The sequence below is a fragment of the Lagopus leucura genome, unplaced genomic scaffold, assembly GCF_019238085.1.
Source record: "Lagopus leucura isolate 7727_CA_CO unplaced genomic scaffold, USGS_WTPT01 Super-Scaffold_100012, whole genome shotgun sequence".
NCBI lineage: Eukaryota > Metazoa > Chordata > Aves > Galliformes > Phasianidae > Lagopus > Lagopus leucura.
Window position 1 is genome coordinate 21,190,111 of NW_024962267.1, and position 23,950 is coordinate 21,214,060.

The 23,950-nt window shown below is 41.1% G+C and overlaps 1 protein-coding gene across 3 annotated transcripts in view; it reads right to left on the reverse strand.

The window, feature by feature from the left end:
* Positions 1-23,950, reverse strand: part of DIP2A (disco interacting protein 2 homolog A) — a 98,501-nt gene that overhangs the window by 63,467 nt on the left and 11,084 nt on the right. For all 3 annotated transcript variants that reach the window (XR_006179564.1, XM_042874390.1, XM_042874389.1), the window contains exon 2: positions 14,274-14,345. Coding sequence is in view for 2 of the 3 variants with exons in the window: in XM_042874390.1 (XP_042730324.1) it covers positions 14,274-14,345 (72 nt within the window). In the remaining variant the exon portion in view is untranslated. The remainder of the gene's footprint in view (positions 1-14,273; positions 14,346-23,950) is intronic.

The window sequence follows — 23,950 nt, forward strand, 5'->3', positions numbered from 1 at the left end:
ACACTTGAAGAGTGGTTGAAATGCTTGAGAAATGCATTTTGCATTTCATGCAAACAGAAATTTTACATAGCCACCAGTCAAGAATCCAGCAAGATTTGTGCATCTACAAACAGTAAATAACTTCGTATTTCATGAAAAAGATTCAAGCAAGTCACCTCCTCAAATACAGATACAGAAGGGTAATGTGATAACCGAGGCAGTGGAAAAGAGAGGAACAAGCTAAGCTGGATTTCTCCCTGTTTACAACAATTCCAAAAAAAAAACCAGCGAATACATGAGGGAGGGCCCTACCCAAAAACGTGCAAAGCATCTGCTCAGTTGTGGTTGATCTAATAAATCTTGTGGGGTGAAGAAGGTAAAAAAAGGGAAAAAAAAGATTTTTTTTTTTGCTATTATTTTTTCCCAGAAGAGCATTACTAATTGTTAGTGGAGGAAGAAGCTCACAACGCACCCTCAACTCCTGGCACTCTCACAGTCCTACTGCTCCTCCATACATGCTTCTCTCCACAGACACCAAAGAACCAATACAACCAGTGAAGTTTCAGGCCTCTGCAACAGTGTGTGGGGGATACGTCTAAGCAAGCAACTGTAGAACCTTGGAGTCAGGACCCCTCAGGCTACCAAGACCCTGTCCCTCTCTACAATCCGCCATGCCCAGTAAAGCTGCCCAGCATAATCTGTGGTCAATGACATCGTCCCATCTGGCACAAGGCCTCAGTACTAGGTAAATCAGGAGGCTCCAGACAGAAAGATGAACTAACTGGAATAACCAATCAACAGACGAAAAACAGTCCGTCCAATGCTCCTGAGCTAATATGCAACTTGAGCTCTGCTATTTGGCTGTGCCAGCAGTGGTGATGGAGGAGCAACGATGAGAAGGTATCTAAAATAAGCACAAGAGAGTTTACAAAGGCTTACAAACTCCAAAACCTGAACTTCCTTCTTCTCCAACACTTACAGGGCAGATCCTTGTGGATTAGCATTAGGGCAGTTGAACTGTGACGAAATGACCAACAAGCCTCAGAAGTTCCCTTTAAATTATGATAATGTGCAAAATTAGTGGCACTGTTGGAAATCAGGTCTGTTGTTCTTCAGCTTAAATCTCTGGGGTTTGTTCCCCATTTCAAAGAATGAGCTGTGGAAAATAGCATTTGGATAAAAACAGTAAGATGCTGCATTTAAGTATCAGACTACACGATCACATGCCAGAAAAATCCTGCTTCACAAGCTTGGTGAACTTCTTAATTTATTCTGCTTCTATGCAAATCACTACGTTAGTCTTCAGCAAAAGCAGCTGGATAATTAGGCCACCTCCCCCTGTTTACACTGAAGATCTTGACAAATATAACATTCTAAGAAGTACACACTAATGAAACGCAATCCACTATTACTATAGTTAGGCAATTTTTAACTGAGCTAAGACCACCAAAAATGAAAAGTCATCTTTAAGAGGCTGCTAGGTGAACACTTGGTCCGATCAACTAGAAAATCTGAATTAGAGTTATTATTTGAATCAGAACTGTATCTGTCCATCCACTAACACTGAGGAGTCAAAGCTACTAATAACATTTCTAGTGATTTTGTACAAGCAAAAATTATTTTACCGTAACAGCACTGCAGTTTCTCATACTAGGACACTTTGCTAACAGTGCTGGGGAAGATGCCTAGCTAAGCACACCTGGAACAGATACACAGAGATAAAAGTTTCAAAAACAAGTTATAAAAGAATAGCACTCACTCAGGATACACAGTCTGAGTTTGCGAGCTCTCCAGGGCAAAGCACTGCTTTTGTCTCAATAGATTCTCAGCACAATGCAGAAATGATCTCACCTGAATCTGCAGTCACAAAGTATTGAATAGCAACTTGAATCAACTTTTATTTTCCCCAGTTTCTCTGATGTTCTGAAGTCATGTTCTGAAATGCATACATTTTTGAAATGCCAAAGTAATATTTCCATAATTATTGCTGGAGTTCACTTGTCTTTGCAGAGCCATAGAACACTGGGATTAGAAGAGACCACCGAATGTCATCTTGTCCAAACCTCTGCTCAGGTCCAGCCACCTGAAGCCCACTGTTCAGGACAGGCTACCCAAGGCAGCCACAACCACCAACCCATAGATAGCTCTGATGGAATGGCTTCTGTGCTTGATGTTCATAGAATCATGCAGTATTCAGAGTTGGAAGGGATCCATAAGGATCAGAGTCCAACTTCTGGCTCCACACAAGGCTATCTGAAAATTAAACTGTATGTCTGAGAGTACTGTCTAAATAATTACTGAGCTCCAGCAATCATATCAATTTTATTAGACTGGTGTTTTACTAATGCTTAAGGTAAATGCTTTCTTAACTATTTTGTATGTATACAAATACAGCTACAAACAAGCCTTTCCTCCTTAGCCCCATAACTACTATGGCATGCCTGCACACATCAGAAAAGTAGACATTTAACCACAGTATGTTGCACTGAAGAGAGAAGACAGGTTTGAAAGGAAAAGCATTTGTGAATCATATGCATACAAATTTCTCCTTAAGAAAAATGAGCTGCACATTTTGCTGCAATAAATTTGTGACCATGTAATGTGAAAGCTTGCACTGCTAGAAATAGTTTGAAATAGTTAAACATTTCAAAAGTATTATTTTTCAAGTTGTCAAGGTCAGTTGAAAAGTAAATCAAAGCAGTTAAAATAGCATCACAACAAATCACTCATTTTGGCTTTCCACACATCTCTGCCCAGTTGTATAACATGCTTCTGTCTGCAGAATATGGCAGATCACATTAGAGAGCTTTGCTGAGAGGACAAGGGAAGAGGAAGCTGAAGTGTAAACTCCAGGTTCTTTGAGCGTTATTAAATCCTTTTACAGCTGTTGAATTGGCTCTACAAATAAGGAACAAGAGGTGACAAACAGGCTCAATGCACTGAAAGAAAGGAAAAGGTATACAACAAGGCTGAAAACAAAACAAGGGTGGGAAACAGCTCTAGGTCAACCTCTCAGTCCCTACCCAATTTAGGTGGTCTTTGCCCCCCTAGGGGGTAACTATCCACTAATCTCCAAATGGACCATGGGAAAAGATGAATTGCTCCGAACTGACTACGGTGGTTCAGACTGCTTGAGAACCACCTGCTTGAGGACTTCTCCCCATTTTTCACTTAGTTGAATTACCAACATTTAATTTCCTCTGCTAGCAGCAAGCTCAAAATGTTTGCTGTACCTAGATGGATACAGCTACACTGATGGTGAGACGAATTTTATTGTTTTCATGAAAATTTAGTACAAAAATGTCAACCTAACATCACAGTTTCCATATTCATACACCCAAAACAACATATTAGGAAATTTGATCACAAATGTTTCCTTCTGTAATGCTAAAATCAGTTAATTAGAAAGGCAGGCGAATAGCAGTTTCTTGGTATTTTCAGAAATTATTAGAATCACAGAATCATAGAATGGCCTGGGTTGAAAAGGACCACAATGCTCATCCAGTTCCAACCCCCTGCTGTGTGCAGGGGCACCAACCAGCAGACCAGGCTGTCCAGAGCCACATCCAGCCTGGCCTTGAATGCCTCCAGGACTGGGGCATCCACAACCTCTCTGGGAAACCAAATTATTAGCAGACAAGCTACAAATAGCTGATACAGCTAACCAACCTAATCATATTTAGTTCTCACATATTCCAGTTAAGCTCATTGTACCTAGATCAAACCAAATGAGTCTACTAAGATGATCCTTGGGGTCCCTTCGAACCCAAGCCATTCCATAATTCTACGTGCCAAAAGCTGTAAGATGGTACTGAACTGTTGCATTTTAAAAAAGTGGAAGTGACTGCTGAAGAGTTCAATATACATCTGAGACTCGGCTTCTCTGAGCTTTGTGCTTGACTCCTAGTAACTACCATCTTCTAGGTGTAAGGCCCTTGTCATTTCAGAGAATAGGACTGCTTCCACAATGTTCTTTCTGAGTTTAGAGCTAAAGCCACATAATGGTGAAACATCTTTGATGTTGTCAATGTGCAGCAGTTGTTATAGCTGTTATTGGAAAAATGGTGGGTTAATTGTCTGCCATCTTTTAGAACTGCAAGTTGTTCTTTGGCTGTGAGCTCCCGAATACCAGGAACCTGGTAATTAAAAAAATACCAAAAAAGCATATAGTGATGTATGTGCTGTTTTTCCTTTACCAAACGATTAACTTCTGTCAAATGCCTGTAACAATTCCTAAGCTTTGACATTTTACTTTCTTAACATGAAATTTCTTTGTACGCTAGCAGGAAAAAAGAAATCGATGACTTTGAATACTCAAAGAAGTATTACTGAAAGCCTGCAATTGAACTCTGAATTACACTTATTGTTGAAAGGGATGCACATCATCATAATATCAGAAGCAGCTTCAAAACAATCTTCAGAGCCAGGAAACCAGAGTATTATGAAGTACAGCGCTATTCGTTCCTTGAACTCAAGCAGTGCCAGCCCAAACACCAGCCCTGCTATTAACCACCAACTGAGCACGCAGAACTAACTGTAACCAGATGTCTTCTGCTGCTGTCATCTCTTACTGTACAGGTACAGGAAGATTTGAGGAATCTAGTGATAAAGCAATACAGCCTAGGTCCATCTTAAGTTTAAGAGTTGATGAGCACTCATACGCACCTAAAAAGCAAAGAGGCTTGTAAGTAGCATCCTGCCATTTGAGCACTCATGTCTTTCAAAAATCACACACCAAATTCTATCTTGAACAGGCTCCCTAGCTGAAGTTAAGCGTCAAGCCAGTCGCCGTCCCTGGCAGTGTTCAAGAGGTGTCTGGATGAGGAGCTACAAGATATGGTTTAGTAGCTTGTGGTAGCAATGCTAATAGGAGGACAATTGGACTAGAATATCATGTAGGCCCTTTCCAACCTTGTGAGTCTATGATTCTACTATTCTAAGACGGGCGAAGAATCAGCATCACTGACAGAATTACCTTATCTCTGAATATGGGAATTGAATCCATCCTTACAAGCTCGCTGATGACAGGAGGAAGGTGCTGTTCACTTGGTAGGGATGACAGGCCTTGCGGGTGGGGAAGGTCTAGATACATGGGAGCATCAGACAATCATCAACAACATGCAGCTCAACAAAGGTAAATGCAGGGGAAATGGGGAGAGAATGGAACAAGAGGCCTGCCAGCAAGCAAAGCTAACTGTTAAACCAGCCCAGGTGCTGGGTGTATTCAATCCCATCCTTCTAGCTGAACTACATGTCCACGTAACTCAGGATGGGTTCAGTTGGGGACTATGGCACTCCCAGAATACTGTACGAACCACAGCTGAGTTCTGGCCCCAGGTCTGCATGGAGCAGAAGAGAACAGTATGATTGAAAAACAGTTATTAGCCACCTACTCCACGTTACAAGCAGTAAAGCCAATAACCGAAACAGGTGAAGTTATAGTTAAAATGACCTCACAAATTCAGGAATGATCCGACCCACCTTCCTAAGACACGGGTGGCCCAAGTGCACACAGTGGCACAACGAGTCACCTACCAGCCAGAGGAGTGTTCTGTCTTTCACCATTGAAGGAAGAGTTCCAGAAGATCCTAGGCCTGGTGATGTACTGAAGCAATGCACCAGAAGAGACACTGTTTGCTCCACTGGAGAATAGTTCCCTTCAGGAAGGGAAAGATACCTGGGGACAGGCTGAGAGACCTGGGGCCTCTTCAGCTTGGAGAGGAGAAGGCTCCAAAGGAGACCTTTGCATAGCAGCCTTCCAGTACCTGAAAGGGGCCTACGGAAAAGCTGGGGAAGGACTTCTTATAAGGGCAGATAGTGACAGGATGAGGGGAAATGGTTTTAAACTGGATGCGGGTAGACTTAAACTAGATGTTAGGAAGAAATTATTTACTGTGAGGGTGGTGAGACACTGGAACAGGTTGCCCAGTGAGGTTGTGAATGCCCCCTCCCTGGAAGCATTCAAGGCCAGGCTGGATGGGGCTGTGAGTAACCTGGTCTAGAGGGAGGTGTCCCTGCCTATAGCAGGGGGGAACTAGATGGTCCAACCCAAACCATTTTATGATTTTATGTCTATGAAATAAGAAAGACAAGAGCTCATTTCACAAGTGGATTCCACAAAAGTCTGCAATGGAAGATAGTTCAAAGAACCATTTCCCTAAAAAAGGCAAAGCAAAAATGCCTTGGTTTGCCAGTAATGCTTCCCAATGGACTTGTCATTTATTCAAAATTTTACCTGTATAAAATAGCCATATAACCTCCCACCTTCAGATTATGTAGGTAGAATGACTTCTGTTGAATTCTTGACCAGTTAAGAAAAATGCATCACAACTAACACCACAACTTTAACTACCCAGGAATATTCATAAGGCAAGATTAATAAAGAGATTATATCTTCATTACATAAGCCAGCACGTGAGAGAAGCTGGGGATAGGAGGAGAGTCTTTCCAGGCAAAAACCTTTCTCCAAACTTTTTCAGGACTCCAAAACAATGTTAGGCAGAAGACAAGATACAGCACATAACCTTTTCAGTCTTAACAGGACTGCCTACCTCAGTTCCCCAGGTGCCTCTGTGAAACAGGTTTGAGGCCTGGGAGCTCAAGGGAGAAGTGAGCGATGCTGCAGTGGGAGAGGATACAGAGAGGATAAAGAAGAAAACCACCTCATAAATAACTGGCTTAGAGGTTGGTGCAAGCACAAGAATTCTGTGGTTTTTTGACGGGGCAATTTACTTGGCACCAGGCATGATGCCCGCAGATGGAACTCATATCTCCAAGGGTGTAAAAGGATCCTAATCCAGGAAGTGGTGGGACTCACTGAATGGTCTTTAAACTAGGTATGAAAGGGACAAAATGAGATCCAGGAGGCTCCTGGAATCCATTGATGATAACTTTCTGGATCAGGTATTGGACAGACCAACCAGAGGTGAAGTGTTGCTGGAGCTGCAGCTCACCAAAGTGGAGATCATTAAAGGTGCTAAGGTTGGAAGCAGCATTGGCTGCAATGACCATGCCCTGCTTGAGTTTGTGATCTTGAGGAATGTGGGCCTGGCAAAGAGAGTGGTCAGGACCCTGAACTTCGGAAGAACAAACTTTATTTGTTGGCTGAGCTCTCCTGGAATGCTGTCCTTAGAGACAAAGATGCTGGGGAGAGCTGGCTATTCTTCAAGGATGCTTTCTGAGAGCACAAGAGCTCTTCACCTCTCTGATAAGAAAGTGGGCAGAGGAGGCAGGAAACCAGCATGGCTTAGCTGTGACCTGCTGGGCAAACTGAGAGCAAAGAAAGGTGTGCACAGGCTTTGGAAACAAGGTCGTGTCACCTGGGAAGAATACAGGGATGCTGTCCAGACTTGCAGATGTGGATCAGGAAAGCCACAGCACTGGCAGAACTGAACTTGGTGAGGGATGTTAAAAACAATAGGAAGACTTTCTACAGATACATTGGCCAGAAGCGACAGACCAAAGTGAGTGTACCTCCTTTGATAAACATAAAGGGAAAGCAGGCTTCAGCAGGTGTGGAGAAGGCTGAGGTACTGAATAAGTTCTTTCTCTTGGTCTTCACTGGCAACCAGGATTATAATATTTCTCATATCCTGAACCCTGCATCTCTAAACTTTTAGGGTGGGAAACTGGGGAGCAAATCCCCCACACACAGTAAGGGCAGAGCAATTCTGAGACCTCTTCATGAGACTGAATGTGTACAAGTCTATGGGGCCGGACGGCTGCATCCCAGGGCTCTGAAGAAACTGGCTGAGGTGGTTGCCAAGCTGCTCTCCATCATATTTGAAAAGTTGTGACTGTCAGGTGAGGTCCCAGGTGACTGGAATAAAGGTCATGTCACTCCCTGTTACAGGAAGGGGAGCAAGGAGAATCCCGGGAACTACAGTCCAGTGAGTCTCAACTCTGTGCCTGGGAAGATCATGAAGCAGATCCTCCTGGATGACATGCTAGATGAAGAATGAGGGTGTGATCTGAGACAGCCAGCACGGCTTCACCAGCGGAAGGTCACGCTTAACCAATCTGGTGCTTTCTGTGACGAGGTGGCGGCATTGGTGGACATTGGAAGGCAACCGACGTTATTTAGCTGGACTTGAGCAAGGCCTCTGACATGGTCCCCCACCACATCCTTATCTCCAAATTGGAGGGATGTGGATTTGATGGGTGGACCACTCAAGGCGCAGACAGACAGTGGTGATCAGTGGTTCTATGTCCAGGTGGAGGCTGGTAACAAGTGGTGTCCCCCAGGAGTCGGTCTTTGGACAGGTGCCTTTTAACATTGACACTGATGATGGAATTGAATGCACCCTCAGCAAGTTTGCTGATGACAACAAGCTGAGTGGTGTGGTTGATCCAATGGAAGGAAGGGATGCCATTCAGAGGGACCTCAACAGGCTTGAAAGGTGGGCCTACATGAATCTAATGAGGTTCTACATAGCACAGTGCACTTGGGCTGGAGGAATCCCAGGCATCCATACAGACTGGGAGGAGCGGTCCTTGAGAGCAGCCCTGAACAGAAGGACCTGGGGGTCCTGGTAGATGAAAAACTGAACATGAGCCAGCAGTGTGCTCTTGCAGCTTGGAATGCAAATAGTATCCTGGACTCCACCAGAGGACGGGGAGGCAGAGGGACCAGGAGGTGATTGTCCCTCTCTACTCAGCCCTCGTGAGGCCACATCTGCAGCACTGCATCCAGGTCTGGGGCCTCAACACAAGAAAGACAGGGAGCTGTTGGAGAGGGTCCAGAGGAGGGCCACAAGGATGATCAGACGGCTGCAGCACCTCTCCTACAAAGACAGGCTGAGGGAGCTGGGCTTGTTCAGCCTGCAGAAGAGAAGGCCGTGGGCAAACCTCATTGTGGCCTTCCAGTATTTCAAGGGAGTTTAGAAACACGAGGGAAATCAACTTTACACACAGGTAGGTAGTGACAGCACCAGGCGGAATGGCTTCATGCTAAAGGAGGGGAGATTGGGATTAGATGCTAGGGGGAAGTTTGTTACTGAGAGAGTGGTGAGATGCTGGAACAGCTGCCCAGTGAGGCTGTGATGCCCTGTCCATCCCTGGAGGTGTTCAAGGCCAGGTTGGATGGGCAGCCTGGGCTGGTATTAGACCTGGAGGTTGGTGGCCCTTGCATGCAGCACGGGGGTTGGAGCTTGAGCTCCCTTTCAATCCAAGCCGTTCTATGATTTTATGATATTCTTGAATTTGCCTTTAAGCATGAATCTAGCAGATTGTTTACCTGAAGATTACTTTTCCACCAGAAACTTGGAGGAGATGTTTTATTCAAGGTCACAGCTAAAAAGCTTCTACCTTGAGAACAGAAGGAGAAAGGCTTGGGACAGCATAACAAAAGATCAGAGGGACAGTGAGTTGTTGGAACAGTAATATTAGCCAAGATTAAAACAAATAATAAAAATAATAATGAAAAAAAAAGGCTTTCATGCCTGGTTGGCAAATCAGAAGTTACGATAGCAGCAAAGGACAGTTGCACAGTAATTCATATTTAATGAAAGGGAACACAGACTGCCTTCAAATGACTGGCAGGTCTGTCAGAACCTCCGAGGGCTGTGTTTTATCTCCCCTTTAGCTTAAACTAGCTTTGAAATGATTACAAGTGTCTGGAAATACAGCAGAGTTCAAGTATAACGGCAAGGTAACCACTGAAAATAAATCTACAGTTACAAACATAGCACAGATGAGTACAGCGTAATATTATTTATTTCACATTCAGCGATCACTCATAAATCACTCATAGTCCATATCCTGAAAATATGTTTTTAACACTCTAGTAGTAATTACAGCTTCACAGGTAGAAGTTACCTGCCGTTGAAAGCAGGTATTGCTTTCAATCCAGCATTGGGATAACTCACAGTGAGGTCCCTGCTATTAGGATAGGATGGTTGTTTGGAAGGGGCCTACAAAGATCATCAAGTTCAACTACCTGACTTGATGGTTACTTTGGGATAACCAAAGCATATCATCAAGGGTATTACCCAAATGCTGTCTGAACACTGCCATACATGGCGCATCAACTTTGAGAGAAAGCCTGTTCCATTCAGTTAATCTTCCAGAGCGGAGTTTACCTGTTCAACTCACAGATGGACAATTTGTCTGGAAGGATGCTGTGAGGAATGTGGTAAGGAATCCACCAAATTCCCTTGAAGACTTTTCCTTCATGAACCCATCTTTCTCATTCTGAGATACAACCCACACACTGGAATATAAAGTGATTCTAAAAAGGAACACTTTAACAACCAAAAGTCACTTAAAATACAACAGAAAAACGTCACTGAATGCTGGCTACACGGAAAAATATCTAGGAGAAGAAAGCACAGCATCTGCCCCCTATTAGCAAAGCGCGCTCCAGGATGCCAGAAGACCAGGTTACACTGAAAACCCTGCTCTTATTATGATGTAATTTCTTGATCTTTTTACTCCCTAGCCCCCTGCACATCTCCAGTTAATTTTTGCAAGGTTATCTGCTGTCATTCATCATTCTGAAGCTTTGCACAGCAGCATGCCACTTTGCTTACAGATATAGTTTAAGCACTTCCTCACAACTTTATCTGAATTTGGGGTGGCAGAGATTGACTAAGTCAGACTGCTGTCAAGGTTTATTATTACTCAACACTTGCATACAAAAACAGAATATTTGGTTGGATCAGTGAAAGATAACACGTTATAATCAGTATTTCTCCATAACTACCTTTACACCTTCTAAGTGAAATCTAACATCACTCGTCATAACTGTAGGCTTAAACTTAAAACACACAACATAACCTTCATAAATGTAACTCCTAAGTACTAACACATTATATTTAATTCTACAGCTAATTGAAAACATGCTTTGCAGCCATTTCCCTATTCTTCTATCTATCAAGCTCTTGGCAGAGTTACTTAACACAGTATAATGATCAGGTTCCCCACATACTCAGTCACACACTGCATAAGATACTTAACCCAATCAATTTTATTTGGCATTGAAAGTGTTAAATAGTTTTCCTATGGCTAGTTTTTAACATGTCATTGGTGAATGTATAGCATGACAAATTAAACTTACAGACCTCAGGCCTTATGAAGACATGTCTCTATTTAAGTCTATTAATTTAACTAGCTTCAGCTAACTGTAAACTTGAACGTGGTCATTACCTCTTTTTGATTTCTAACAAGTACCACTTAACCCAAAAATCACCAAAAAAATCATGCCTGTATTAAAGAGTAATTTGGAGAACCTTCAGCTTTTCACAGAGCAGTCACTTCCCTCCTCTCAGTATAAACCATTTCTTCCCAGTACTCTTTGCTGTTTCCAAAACCAACCCACCACTTTTTCCTTCTTTAAAAGAAATACATCAACATGAAACCCTACCTCAAGATCTCTAATCATTACACATTTCATAAGCTTACAGTGAACAAAACACCTCAAATGTCTTTCCAATTGCTCCTTTTTCTACTTTCCTCTCACTCACTAGGAGTTCTGTTTCTTACGTTTCCTCAGTGATCTCACCGTCCAACCTACCTTTTGTTAAAAACCTTACAAATCAGCAGAATTGTACCATCAGCAAAAGCTCTGTTAGAAAGCAAGTAGCAGTAGGTACTGATGCAGTGCATGGGAAACGTGAAGTTTTTAGAAATTCAAGTACAGATGTAGAAAGGATATAATAAAATTAACTGATCATCAACAGTGTGTCCTTCACAGACCAAGAAAGAAAAGAAGACAGCACATGTAACTGGAGAAGAAATTATGAGCAAATCAAATTGAGGAAGACGTGAATTACTGGTTCTGGGGTGGTCAAATCACAGAGTAAAACCTCTGCTAATCTAAAACACTGCTACCTTTCAGATGGCAAAAATGTAATGGATAATGGGAAACTTCAATTTCACTACAAATACCATTGATTAAAAAATATTACTAAAAAAAACCTAAAACACCGTGATAAAATTGTTAATGATAAAAAATTACTCCAGGCTCAAAGCCACTGAGACTCCTACACACTATCTGAGCCATTCTGCAGCTATGCCAATTAACACAATTCTGAGGTAGAACTGGGTTAATAGAACATATGTCAGAAAACTAAACAGGAATTGTAAGCCAACTTTTTGCCTAAGTCCCGGTCTTTGCACTGAGAAGCAAAGCTTAACCACACTGTTTTCAGCACATGAAACCCAGATTTCTGCTGTCTTAATGCAAAGCAAGGCAAAAGCAGTACAAATCAGGTAATCAGGTATCTTAGAAACCACGGTATCAGGCAAGATGTGATCAGCTAATTTCAAACCTCTCCACAAGATGGCTAGGGAAAACTCATCTAAACAAGGAAAAAAAATTAAGCAGCAGAAAATCTCAGGGAACAGAGAAGCAACACTCCTTATGCTGCCCTACATTTTAAGATTTAGGTTACATCATTGCATTTTTAGTTGAGAAAAACCCTAAAGCCTAATACTCTTTGATAGAAAAACCAGGAGACAGCTGGATTCTAACGCAATCTAAGTGTGACATGCTTTCTTAAAATTATCCTCCAGGATTACATAAAGTCACCTCAGTGAGACACTCCTGAATGCCTTCAGTTTGAAAAAGATGATTCAATCATAACTACCCTGAAGAAGTGCCATTAGCACATTTTTTCTGCTCCTTTTTTTTTTCCTACAAAGCAATTTGAACAAGTTAATTCTGCAGTCTCATACAGTGCTTAAGCTAAGTGAGTTCTTGAATAAGCAGGTTACCTAGACAGGATATTACAAAACACCTTCAGAAATCATATGGTATCACAGCAGGCTTCTGGAGCAGACATCTGAATGGAATTGTTCCAACACCCATACATAAATCTCAGCTCTGCCTCTAAGGGTCACTGTAAGACATGGGGTCAGAATATTCATGCAGAAAGGAGGAACAATGGTGGTTTATCCTGCACTCTAGCTTTAAAAGTTACTTCAAAAAATGTCTGGAAGTGTTACACTTTCCGAAGTCATAAGCAAGAACTCAGAGCTAGAATAATTTGTGCAAACAAGTTTAAGGGTTGAGAGTAAAAAAAAAATCAACAGAAAGGTGAGGAGCACTTTCCTAAGACACTCCAGATCATATCAGAACTGTCCAGTGCCAACTATCCACCATAGAGATTTCTCTAAAACACACCCCAGCATTCAGCTGAAATGCACTGTGACCTGCAGACAAAGAAACTAACTGCTACTAGAATTAGCACATCAACCTAAAGAAAGTGTTTCTTGTATATCTTCTCTTCTGAAGACAGGCCAGTGTCTTCAGTGTAACAGACTCCCTAGAAAACATCTTTTAAGTCAGACCACAGAATCTCCTCCATAGCAGCAATATTCAAGAGTCTTCAAGGGGCATAAAAAGGTCCTCCACAGCACATTTGCACACACGGGGAGAAACAGAAAGCTTTGTTTTCAATGCCTAATGTAGTAAAGATTTCTTCAAAGTTCAAACTGTGTGAAAAAGCCTCCAGTAGTAAACAGCACAGCAAGACTGGAGGCTTTTGTGGATTTATTTATTTTTTAAAATAAAGATTAGATGGCTAGAGGCTGCCCCCTGCTAACTTGAGGAAATCAACAACATAACAAAACTAGGAAAATTACATAAAGACTACTAGAGAACATAAAGGCCCTGAGCAGTTAGTGGACTGCAGTTTGCCTAAGCACAGAAAGGGAATGATATTTTTGTCTTTGCTGTTATGAAGAATCACATGGACCACCACCTCAGGATGGTAAGAGCAAGAGAAACTACTAGCTAGTTCAACAATTGGTATAAAAGTGGTCAGGGATGCCAATTTCTTCTTGTGATCACTAACTCCTGTAAAGTAGAACTGAACCATGACCCAAGTCACGGGACTATTGCCTCTGTTCTCTCCTCTGAGAACATAACATTCTAAGCACTTACTATTCTATCATGTTCCTACAGCATTTCATTGTCAGTTCCACCTAACCTTGATTCTCTCTTTATTTTCTGTCATAGCAGAATAGCAATCATATGAAAGAGCAGGAGTGATGATTAATGAGTCGCTTTTTTTAATGGAACTGGCCAACCTGCATTCAGGAATAACTTTACTCGTTACAAAATTTATGTTAATGTCTTAAATGCAGTTCTCATACTAAAGGAAATAACTTAAAAAACAAAAGTTACCATTGTATATAAAGTAATAAAAAATATTTTACACTTCTTTCTTGTTCCACAAAAATAGCCATGTTTCACTACCAGTTAGATGCTATGCCAATCAAACAAATATTACTAGACTCATCTACTCTATCTAAAGAACAGCTTTCAAAGATTTAACACGAGGAACTCTTACCTTGAATGAGCGGTATGTACCGTGCTAACAGCTTTGCCCTTTTCTTTTCATACCCCTTCTGAGTGATATCTCCTAAAGAAACAAAGAAATAAATTAATATTGTGTGGAACGGCATTTATATCATCACTCTCATTTTTGTAATAGGTGTAAATTAACTCATTAGCTTTGAATAAATGAGATTAGCAATCCAGATCCCCATGTCAGAGAAACAACTCACAGCCATATACCTACCCACTCAATGCTATCTGCCCATAAATGAATACAAGCATCATAAATCTTACAAGCTCATACATAGCTGCGTAACAGAGAACGAGTTACCTGCAGCACCTGCAGTAAACCTGATTCTGGAGGAATCTTCCATGATGCAGCAAGCAGCCCAGGAGATTTACAGAGTAATGTAAACCACCAAAGACAATTAAGCCGACTCTGTGTGCTTCTGCTGCATCAGAAATTCTTGCTTCACTAAGGCCTGGGCAAGTGGGCTCTGGCATCTCTGGGGAAGGCCTCTGGAAATCCTAGCTTTCTTCCCACTTTGCTTTCAAATTCTAGGAGACATTAAACCACTACTATCATCTGCTTTCATTCACTGTTTTAGAGTGGTATTGAGCCATCCACCCATGTTGTGGGTTGCGCAGTTAGAGCACGACACTGTATGGCCCAGAACAAAAGGAAGATTTCTACATAAACCTCAAATAAGTTTGAGGCCAGAATCTGGTGCTCCTGTAATTCCACTGACAGAACAAAAAGTCTTCATGTAAAACCAGCAGCAAGTTTAACAAGATCTTTTCCTTTCCAAGCTAACGAGCTTCACCCATTTCTAGATTTCAGCATAGACACCAAAAACAAGCTTAAAACCACTTCCATCTCTCAAAATTCACAATTTCCACAAGGGCATGCAGAACTGAGAATTCCTTCACTTTTTGGGTATCATACAAAAAAAGGTCTTGCTGTGCATTTCAAATGTTCCTCAGGTGTGTTTTAAAACACAAGTTTGTTTGGTTTTAAATACTGTCCCCAGCAATATGTGCTCTAACACATTTCCTCAGCATCCACCCTCCTCCTGCACCAGCTCACACTGAGAGCAGAAACAAAGTCGCTCCATTCCACCAGTCCCAGCAATTAAATGAACACCTATCATTTGATGCAATCATTTGTGCAAAAAACAGTCAATGACAGAACGAAGTTATTGCTCCAAAAAAGAACAAAGGTAAATCCCAGAATGCTTTCATCTCTGCAGATATTTCAAACTACAACCAAACAAAATGCATCTGCTTTTTGCTTCTGCACTCAGAAACCTGCGTTAAAGTTTCATATCCAACTTTGTACACAGAACAGAAATGCTTTGGCTATCATTTTTGCTAAGTAGAAAAGATTTTAACAGAAGAAACACATAAAACGTAACTGTGCATTTGATATTATGTCTCACTGTGCAATTACATAAAAATATGACACACAAACTAAACAAAACCACAAATGCACAGATATGACCAGGTACAGCTGATTAAAATGCCATTGTATGCTCTTTGGATAAACCATTTCTACAGTTAAATAAAGAGGATACCAAAAAAAGATCCTCATTTTCCACGCTGGTTGGAAAAAAAGGTCAAGCAACACAAGCAGGAAGAACAGTCCATTTAAAACAGCAGTAATTCGGACAACTACAGCAACCTCAGCAAATTCTCTAAGTGACAAATGCTGCACATGATACAAATCTGCCGTACCATAACTTCAGCGAGGACAGCAATTTTCACCACTCCATAAAATTCAATCCTTAAATCAAACTCCTGCAGATCAACTACCTTTCCAGGAATCATCCAGCTGAAGAGGCATGTTGTAGAAGCAGCAGCTCAAAAGACAGAGTTGAAAATTAAGTCGCATTTAATTTAGAATCAAAAACTTCTGCAAATTCGTTGATGTTACGGGGTAAAAAGGATGTTGAATCTAAGCACTTTCCTTGAATCAGGTTAGGAACAGTCTAAAACCAAAAGCATCTCACAGACTTTTGCAGCCCTGACCAGCAAGTCAGAGAAGCGTACCAAGGATTTCTTTGTTCCTCTCCGGGTGAATCATCCTGGACAATTGCTCCCACCCCCACCTTCACAGTGGGATTCAATCCAGCGTTGTGGTTTCTTTGTAATCCCAGTCCCTTCCAGAAATAGACCCTGAGCCACATCTGGTACACCAGGGCCACAGCTGCTGCCATTTAGCCACACTTTCTCCCTAGTTATCAAATGACACAAAAGCAATCTGAGGTTTCTCTGTCTCAGCAAAGCAGCTGAGAACTGTGCAAAGCCAGACACCAGTTTGAATGGGCTGGATGGGTTTGGATGAGCTGACAGTTCTCTGCTTGGAAAACCTAACACACTTGAAAACATGATAGAAAATGAATCCAGACAAAGGTGGCAGCTTTGGGGACTGACTGACATGCACTGGTGTGCGGGTGGGGGTGGGAAAACTGCTTCAGAGGACCTACATTCTACCTTTTAGACACGCTTAGCAAATATTTGTGAAATGAAGCAACGTAGTGTTTTATCTTACATCACTTGGAGAATTATAAAGGGAATGTCACACCGCTACATGATTTTGACTTACTTCACAGTAAAACAAACACAAAAAAAAACAAAGAGAGAAGTAATTGTTCTGACCTCTGTGATCTCTGTCTACTCTAAAAGCAAGAAAAATCAAGGTACTTCTAAGAACTCTGAAGAGAATCAAACATGGAAAAAGCTGGTAACACAGTGTCACAGCTGGGAAGCCAAAGTTGATACAAAAGCTGCTGACAACAGAACCACAAATGGATGATTCATCTTCTGTGCTAATACCTGTAGTTTCAGAGCTTTACTATCTGAGCACCAAAACAGCAGAGACCATCAGCTTCTATGCCATATTACGTACGCGCATTGCATGCTTAGGCATTCCTGATACAGTCTCAGAGAAAGAGGACCAGAATTTGTTCCCAGCATCAACAAGGAGAAAGTTTCCTTCAGAGACTTACTATTTGAAGGCCTGGCCCGGATGCAGGCAAGTAACCTCTAACAATCGACGCAGCAAACTTGTAACAATTTTGACCAAACTATCTCAATAAAAATCCCTATTATAAGATCTTGAAAACAAGATTCTCTCAAACACAGCTCTGACAACTGCAATAAGCAGAGACTGGAAAAAAAAATCCACCCTCCTAGGATAGCAACATTTCTTGCCTTTTCTGCAAAATGCATTTACAGTAGATCAGCAGATTTCAGAAAGCCCTTGCTGATGGATATTAACATGAAAGAAGGAGAGAGGATGACAGCTGGATTATGGTAAAGCTGTTTGTTCACCAAGGGCAACACTTTCTGCAGTAGCCATCTGTGATTCCTGAAACCTGGACAAAATGGAAGTTTACCATTGGATTTTTTTTTTTCCTAGTAGCTTATTTAATAATCAACAACATATTGATAAACAATCAAGACTTCTCACAGCCATATGCAAACAAGTAGTCTATTAAGTAAGCGTCACATTTTTAGCAACTCTATTTTTCCAGTTTCCTTATTAACCTTCTATTCTTCTCCTAAAACAGTATAGCAAACCATATTTCCATCACTTGTGAACTTTGTATAAAAAAATGATTCCTGAGACTCACTTTGAGACTCACTTTGTTTGTTGAGCTGTAAGTAAATCTTTTCCCAATTGTTTGCTCAGCCATAAAATTCAAATATTGCAATCACTGCTACAAAGAATCATTTCTAACACATCAAGTAATTTGAAGTGCTTCTGGTACACAGTTGCCAGTGAAAAGTCACAATTTTTTCTCCTGTATGCAACACACCATCATTCCAAAACTCACACCACTTCAGTTACAGCACTAGCTAAGCTTATATTCACGTTTTCTTTGAAAAGCACTGAAAAGTTTAGACACAGAAAAATCAGATGAAGCTTTATAATAATACATCTTCAGATCTAAAAATCTGCAAAATATTCTAACATCAGTCCTTTCTCCTGAACCAGTCTCTTCTGAAGAAGAGGCTGCAGACTGTTGCTTTAAATTAGTTTGCATAGGATGAGCTCAGCAGTATGGAAAATCTTGAATACAATCTCTCATATCAGACAAGTCCACCAAAAATGTAAATAACTGACATCTGATCCTTCAATGTGGTGATTCTGACTAACCTGTAAGATCTTATTTTAAACACTGTGAAAGCACCAAGAACTTTACTGAAAATGCATAATGCACAATTGTAGTGGCAGTGCTAAGTCACAGCCTGAACCAGTGATGGAGCACCTAGAGGGAAGGCAGGCCAACCCAGGGGAGCTCAGCTGTATGCAGTGCAGCAGAGTGACTGGAAGGGCTGGAGCCAGGATCCAGCCCCTCCCAGACCTCATTTAAGGGTTGGCAGTGAAGGGGAGGGTATTTCACCTGGAGATCCCTGCGTACCTGAGGACCTTACTGGGCTTCTGAAGATAAGCAGTTCCTTTCTCTTCTTTCTGTGCCTACTGCTATCATGTCTAAGGAGGTCCACGCTTACTGTAGCGGAGGATCTTGCTTCTCTGCCATCTTGTTATGCTTTCTATTGTGTTACTATAATTAATACCCAATTTGCAGCAAGAACTTAATCCCTCTCATTAAACTTACTCTAGAGTAGTCTGCACGTAAAGGTAGTAGCACAGAGATACACAGCTACTTAAATCATGGTCTAAGTCTTTGAATACAAATTATCTCTCTGAAATGTTGAGTTCTAGAAGCTAAGGAAGATCTTGACTAGTCAAGTGCATGCGCCTATACAAGAAAGTTACATAACTCTAGCTGCATGTTACTAACAGAAGATCAAGCTTTGCACTCTGTGCACAAGTACACAGTACAACGACCTAATTTACAATACCACTATTATCAAGCGTGCTTCATCTCTGCCTACAGTTTGGAGATTTACTATTGACAAAGCATTAGAAAATTCCATCCTGACATGTTCATATACCATCACTTCAATACCAAAACTTAAGAGCAGTTTCCAGAGATTTTACTTAAACTTCATAGATTAAACTGCATGTGGCAGTGGGGTGGAACCTAATGATCCTTGAGGTCCCTTCCAACCCAAGCCATTCTATAATTCCTTTTCCACGGGGCAGCTCGTCTCACTTCAATTTACAGGAGAGAGAGGAGGTTCTTTGATATCTGTATACCCAGCGTGAGATTAAGAAACAATGGTTCAAATGTTGGTCCGACCAGTTTATTACAAATCTTAATCAGGGAGATGGGGAAGGGGAGGATGGATACTATTATGAATTAAGGTAATGGGGAAGGGAATGAAGGTGATAGAAAAGATAGGAAAGAAGAAGCAACGAGTCTTACTAATCACTTAATCTCTTGAAATCTCTATTAAAACATATAGCATCCATTCAAGAACTTCATCTATTTGATGTCTTAACAGTGAAGCGCAGCACAACCACTTCTAGAATTCCAGTTCTCCAACAAAAAAATATGCAGTGACTCCTAGTACAAATATACAAACTCTGCACAAAATATAAGCTAAGACAAACACTACAGTTACAAAGGCAAATACAAAGTTCAAAAATGTGAGACTAAAGTTTGTCCATTCAATTCAACATGTTCCCTTGAGTACAAATACTGACAGCATCTACATGACCATACTTAATTTTCAGTAAGACCTCTGACTCATCCAGTGCACTGCGGAGATCCTGCTCAGTGAAGAGAACATTAAATAGCTTTTTGTTTTAAGTTCCTCTGCAGAGATGAAGCAGGCTTCAGGACAGAGGAATACCACAGGGGCACCAGGCTGCCATTACAAATCATCCTAGAGAAATTCATCATTTACACTCCAAAGTGTATTCTTCGGGTAAGTTATGACACAAAAAACTGTCTGATCCTACAGGAGTTAATCTTTCCATCTGGATCTGCTTTCACCTTTTACACCTTGCACTTAAATGTCTTTCAGATATCCGCAGAATACAGCTGACATCTACAGATGCCTTTCACTCAGCCTCTTCCACTTCAACCGAAGAACATAAAAAGTTTGCGTGGAAAATTCATTAGCAGCAGAACTGTCCTAGTTCAAAGCAATGGATTATGACATTTGCCTTCAAAACCCTTGGCAAACGAAAGACACCACAGACATTAGTCACTGTTCCAAATGCAGCATTACAGTCACATTTTCTCCTTAAGATGTTGCATAAGCAGTAGCACATTAAACTACTTAACATGCAGACGGGCTCTATCAAATCTTTAATCTTCAGAACATAGAAAGCTGTCAGAGGGTCATGGTAAAAGGCTGCTTGCTTTTTCCTTCAAAGATAAAGCAAATGAGCTTCCGGAATACATAAGAGATTATGGATGGGGATCACACAGCATGAGGAATACAGACAGATGGACGTGGGGACAACATGGGACACAGCATGGATGCCACCCCATTTCATGTCCCAGTACTCACTCGATCTACACTTATTCTGCAGGCTACCTGGAATCTGCTTCCAGCACAACAGCTCGATAACCTACAAAAACACATTTTGCAGAAGAGCTTCTTAAAAGTATTCTGTTTGTTTCTTAACTAACCCATCAAATCTTAACACTGCATTTTCAGGAGAGCATTACAAAGCTATATAATCAAGATTTACTTTCTGTTCTCCCCAAAAAGGGGAGATCTGGAGCAAAATAAATGCCAGAAATGGACTCATCAGTCTCAAACTGATGAATTTGTAGTGTTTGTTTTTTCTCCAACATAAGTTACTGCATCACACAAAGTTATGACTCAACGTTACACCTCAATTATCCCCAAGACTTTAAAGATTTTGAGACAGCAAAGAAAATGCATGAATATTTTTAAACTGACATCCAACATCATGTTTAAATTGCTTGAGGATTTCATTTAAACATTCATAAGACAAAGCCATTACTGTTTCCTACAGACAAATGCTTCAGTGCTGCACAGTATTTCAGTCCGGAATAAAGAATCCCCTACACAGCTAACACAAAAAGATACACATACTATTCAGCTATAATTCAGTTCAACCATAATTTCAAACAGCTATAATTAGTTCCTTCACTCTGACTGATGATCAACAGTCTCAGTGCATTTTATAAATAGCAGTGGAATTTTAAAGCAATTAAATCCCAGTTGATCTAATATGTAGTTCTCTGTGGGTCCTGTATAAATGCAAAGTTTTACTTGTCCATTCATCCAAACTCATCAGGTTTCCCAATAACATGAGGAAAAATATCCAGCAGAGCTACTTTCCACTTCCTGACCGTGACTTTACCAACCGAGAAGAGCATTTTGACTTTTACTCCTGGAAAATACAGTCTTTCCAGAGGCTTATTTAGAGATCCTTAAAAGCATTCCATCCTGAGTTAAATCATCTTACCCATATTTAAATAACTCTGGAAAATGGCTACCTTGATTTTTTTTTCATAGAGAAGGTTACATTATACTACTGAAGACTGTCTTAATCATTATTTCACCTGCTTTCTATGTAACAGCTACTACATTCTTTTTGATGGGATCTGGTAATTTTAGGTAAGCTTCTACTAGAAAATCACAAAGAAGGGGCTCTTCAGTCCCACAGAAACCCTACAAATTACTTCCTATGAGAATAACCCAAGGAATATCCTCCCAAGCCATCTGATAGCATTCTCCTTAAAAACTTCAGTGACAGAAGGGGAATATATAATACATGGATAACATGCAATCTTTGAATATACTGACATTAGGTAATACAGCTGAGATTTAGCTTGGCTATTCCATTACAACTCCTGCCTCCCAAAGCCTGAGCTGCAACTAGCTCACATCTCACTTTGTCACACATATTCCTTACATTTAGACCTTTTTTTTTTTTTTTACTTGTGAAAATCTGTTCTGCTCTACTAAACGTTCTGAAAATGCAATTCCTTTCCTAAGAAAATGATCTTGGCATATCTTTACAACAGCTCTGTTTTTCAGCCAAAGCCTTGCGATGTTAACTTTTGTGATACCTACAGTCTGTAAATCATTTCCAGTTCACAGGTGTCACTTTTTCTCAGTACATATCCTGCTCTGTACAAAAGCATACTCTCTGCAGTTTTCTGGATAAACCCTCCTGCACTTCAGAAATGTGATTCTTCATTTTTAGATTCTCTCAGGAACAAAGGCATTAATTTTCCACAACTATCTTACTTTCCACTTTTTTTTCAGTGTACGTAACTTACACTGATTCAAAACAGTCAAAAATTGATATAAGAGGACAATAACTTCAAAGCCTTGTAGACTTGCCTTAGATAGTGAACCTTCTTTCAACAGCTATGCAGATTTACTCATAAAATTAGAAATCAATTTCAGTTCTCAGACTATGGAAGGCTTTACAGTTGATAAGGTTCCCTCCCATGAACATTCTTGAAAGCAACATTATTTTAATCCTCATTTCAGAAGAAGAAGAAATCCTGATTACGCACGTAGAGCTTTGGAAGGGTGCTGCTGATGGCTGACAAGTCACTGCAACTAGGAAGGAAAAGTGTAACTTCAGAGTTACCATTCTGCACGCCAGTTCTGCTTGAGGTTCCATTGTGACTTCCTTTGTTGTAATCTAGAAAAAAAAATCACTTAAAAGCCACCAGTGAATTCCCCTCCTGCAGAAGCTCAGAATGAACTCATACATGTACAAAACTATTCAAGAGAGTGACAGAATCCTTGACATCCAAAACTTCCTTGAAAAACCCAACAGAACGGAAGGGAGCCCGGATTTCTTAATTCGCACCTAAGAAAGCCAGGAACTGAGGGACTTGGTTCAGCACCCCTTCACCCCCAAATGGAGAGGAAAAACTGAACACAAAGGTCATCATGTACTGTTTATAATGCAGCAGTCAGCAGGTGTGATGGATTTCAAGCTCCCATTTTGGGCAGCAAAAAATTTGCTGATTTTTGCAACACAAAAATGCACCACTAAAGTCCGTCTGGAAACATCCCTGCATATTCTTCAAGTCTTCTCCTGCCTAAGATTTTGCCCAATTAGCATCTTTGGAACTGATCCTGGAAGGAGAAAGAAGTGGAATAAAAACATCTTGGCTAAGCACTGGCAAAGAAAAGAAACATCCTTCTCCACTTACCATATCATTTGAACTGATCTCCTACTGTTCTGACATATTCAGTTAGAAAGGAACAGTACGCAGATTTACCTCTAGAAAGTATTATTACATCGAGATGAGAACTAGACAAAATGACAAGAGTTACTGCAAGTGCCAGACAGTGGGCAGAAAGAATTCACAGTGAGGATGTGTTAAGACACTGAAGAAAAGAGCTGATATTCTGAATGTAATCGACTTAAGAAATAACTGCAGTAATGGTGTCTCCTGATTTCTCAAAAGACACTTCCACTCTTACTGCAGTGTGGTTGACCCAATGGAAGGAAGGGATGCCATTCAGAGGGACCTCAACAGGCTTGAAAGGTGGGCCTACATGAATCTAATGAGGTTCTACATAGCACAGTGCAAGGTTTGGCACTTGGGCTGGAGGAATCCCAGGCATCCATACAGACTGGGAGGAGCGGTCCTTGAGAGCAGCCCTGAACAGAAGGACCTGGGGGTCCTGGTGGATGAAAACCTTAACACAAGCCAGCAGTGTACCTTTACAGCTCGGAAAGCAACTGGTATCCTGGGCTCCATCAGCAGAGGGGTGGCCAGCAGGGACAGGGAGGTGATTGTCCCTCTCTACTCTGCT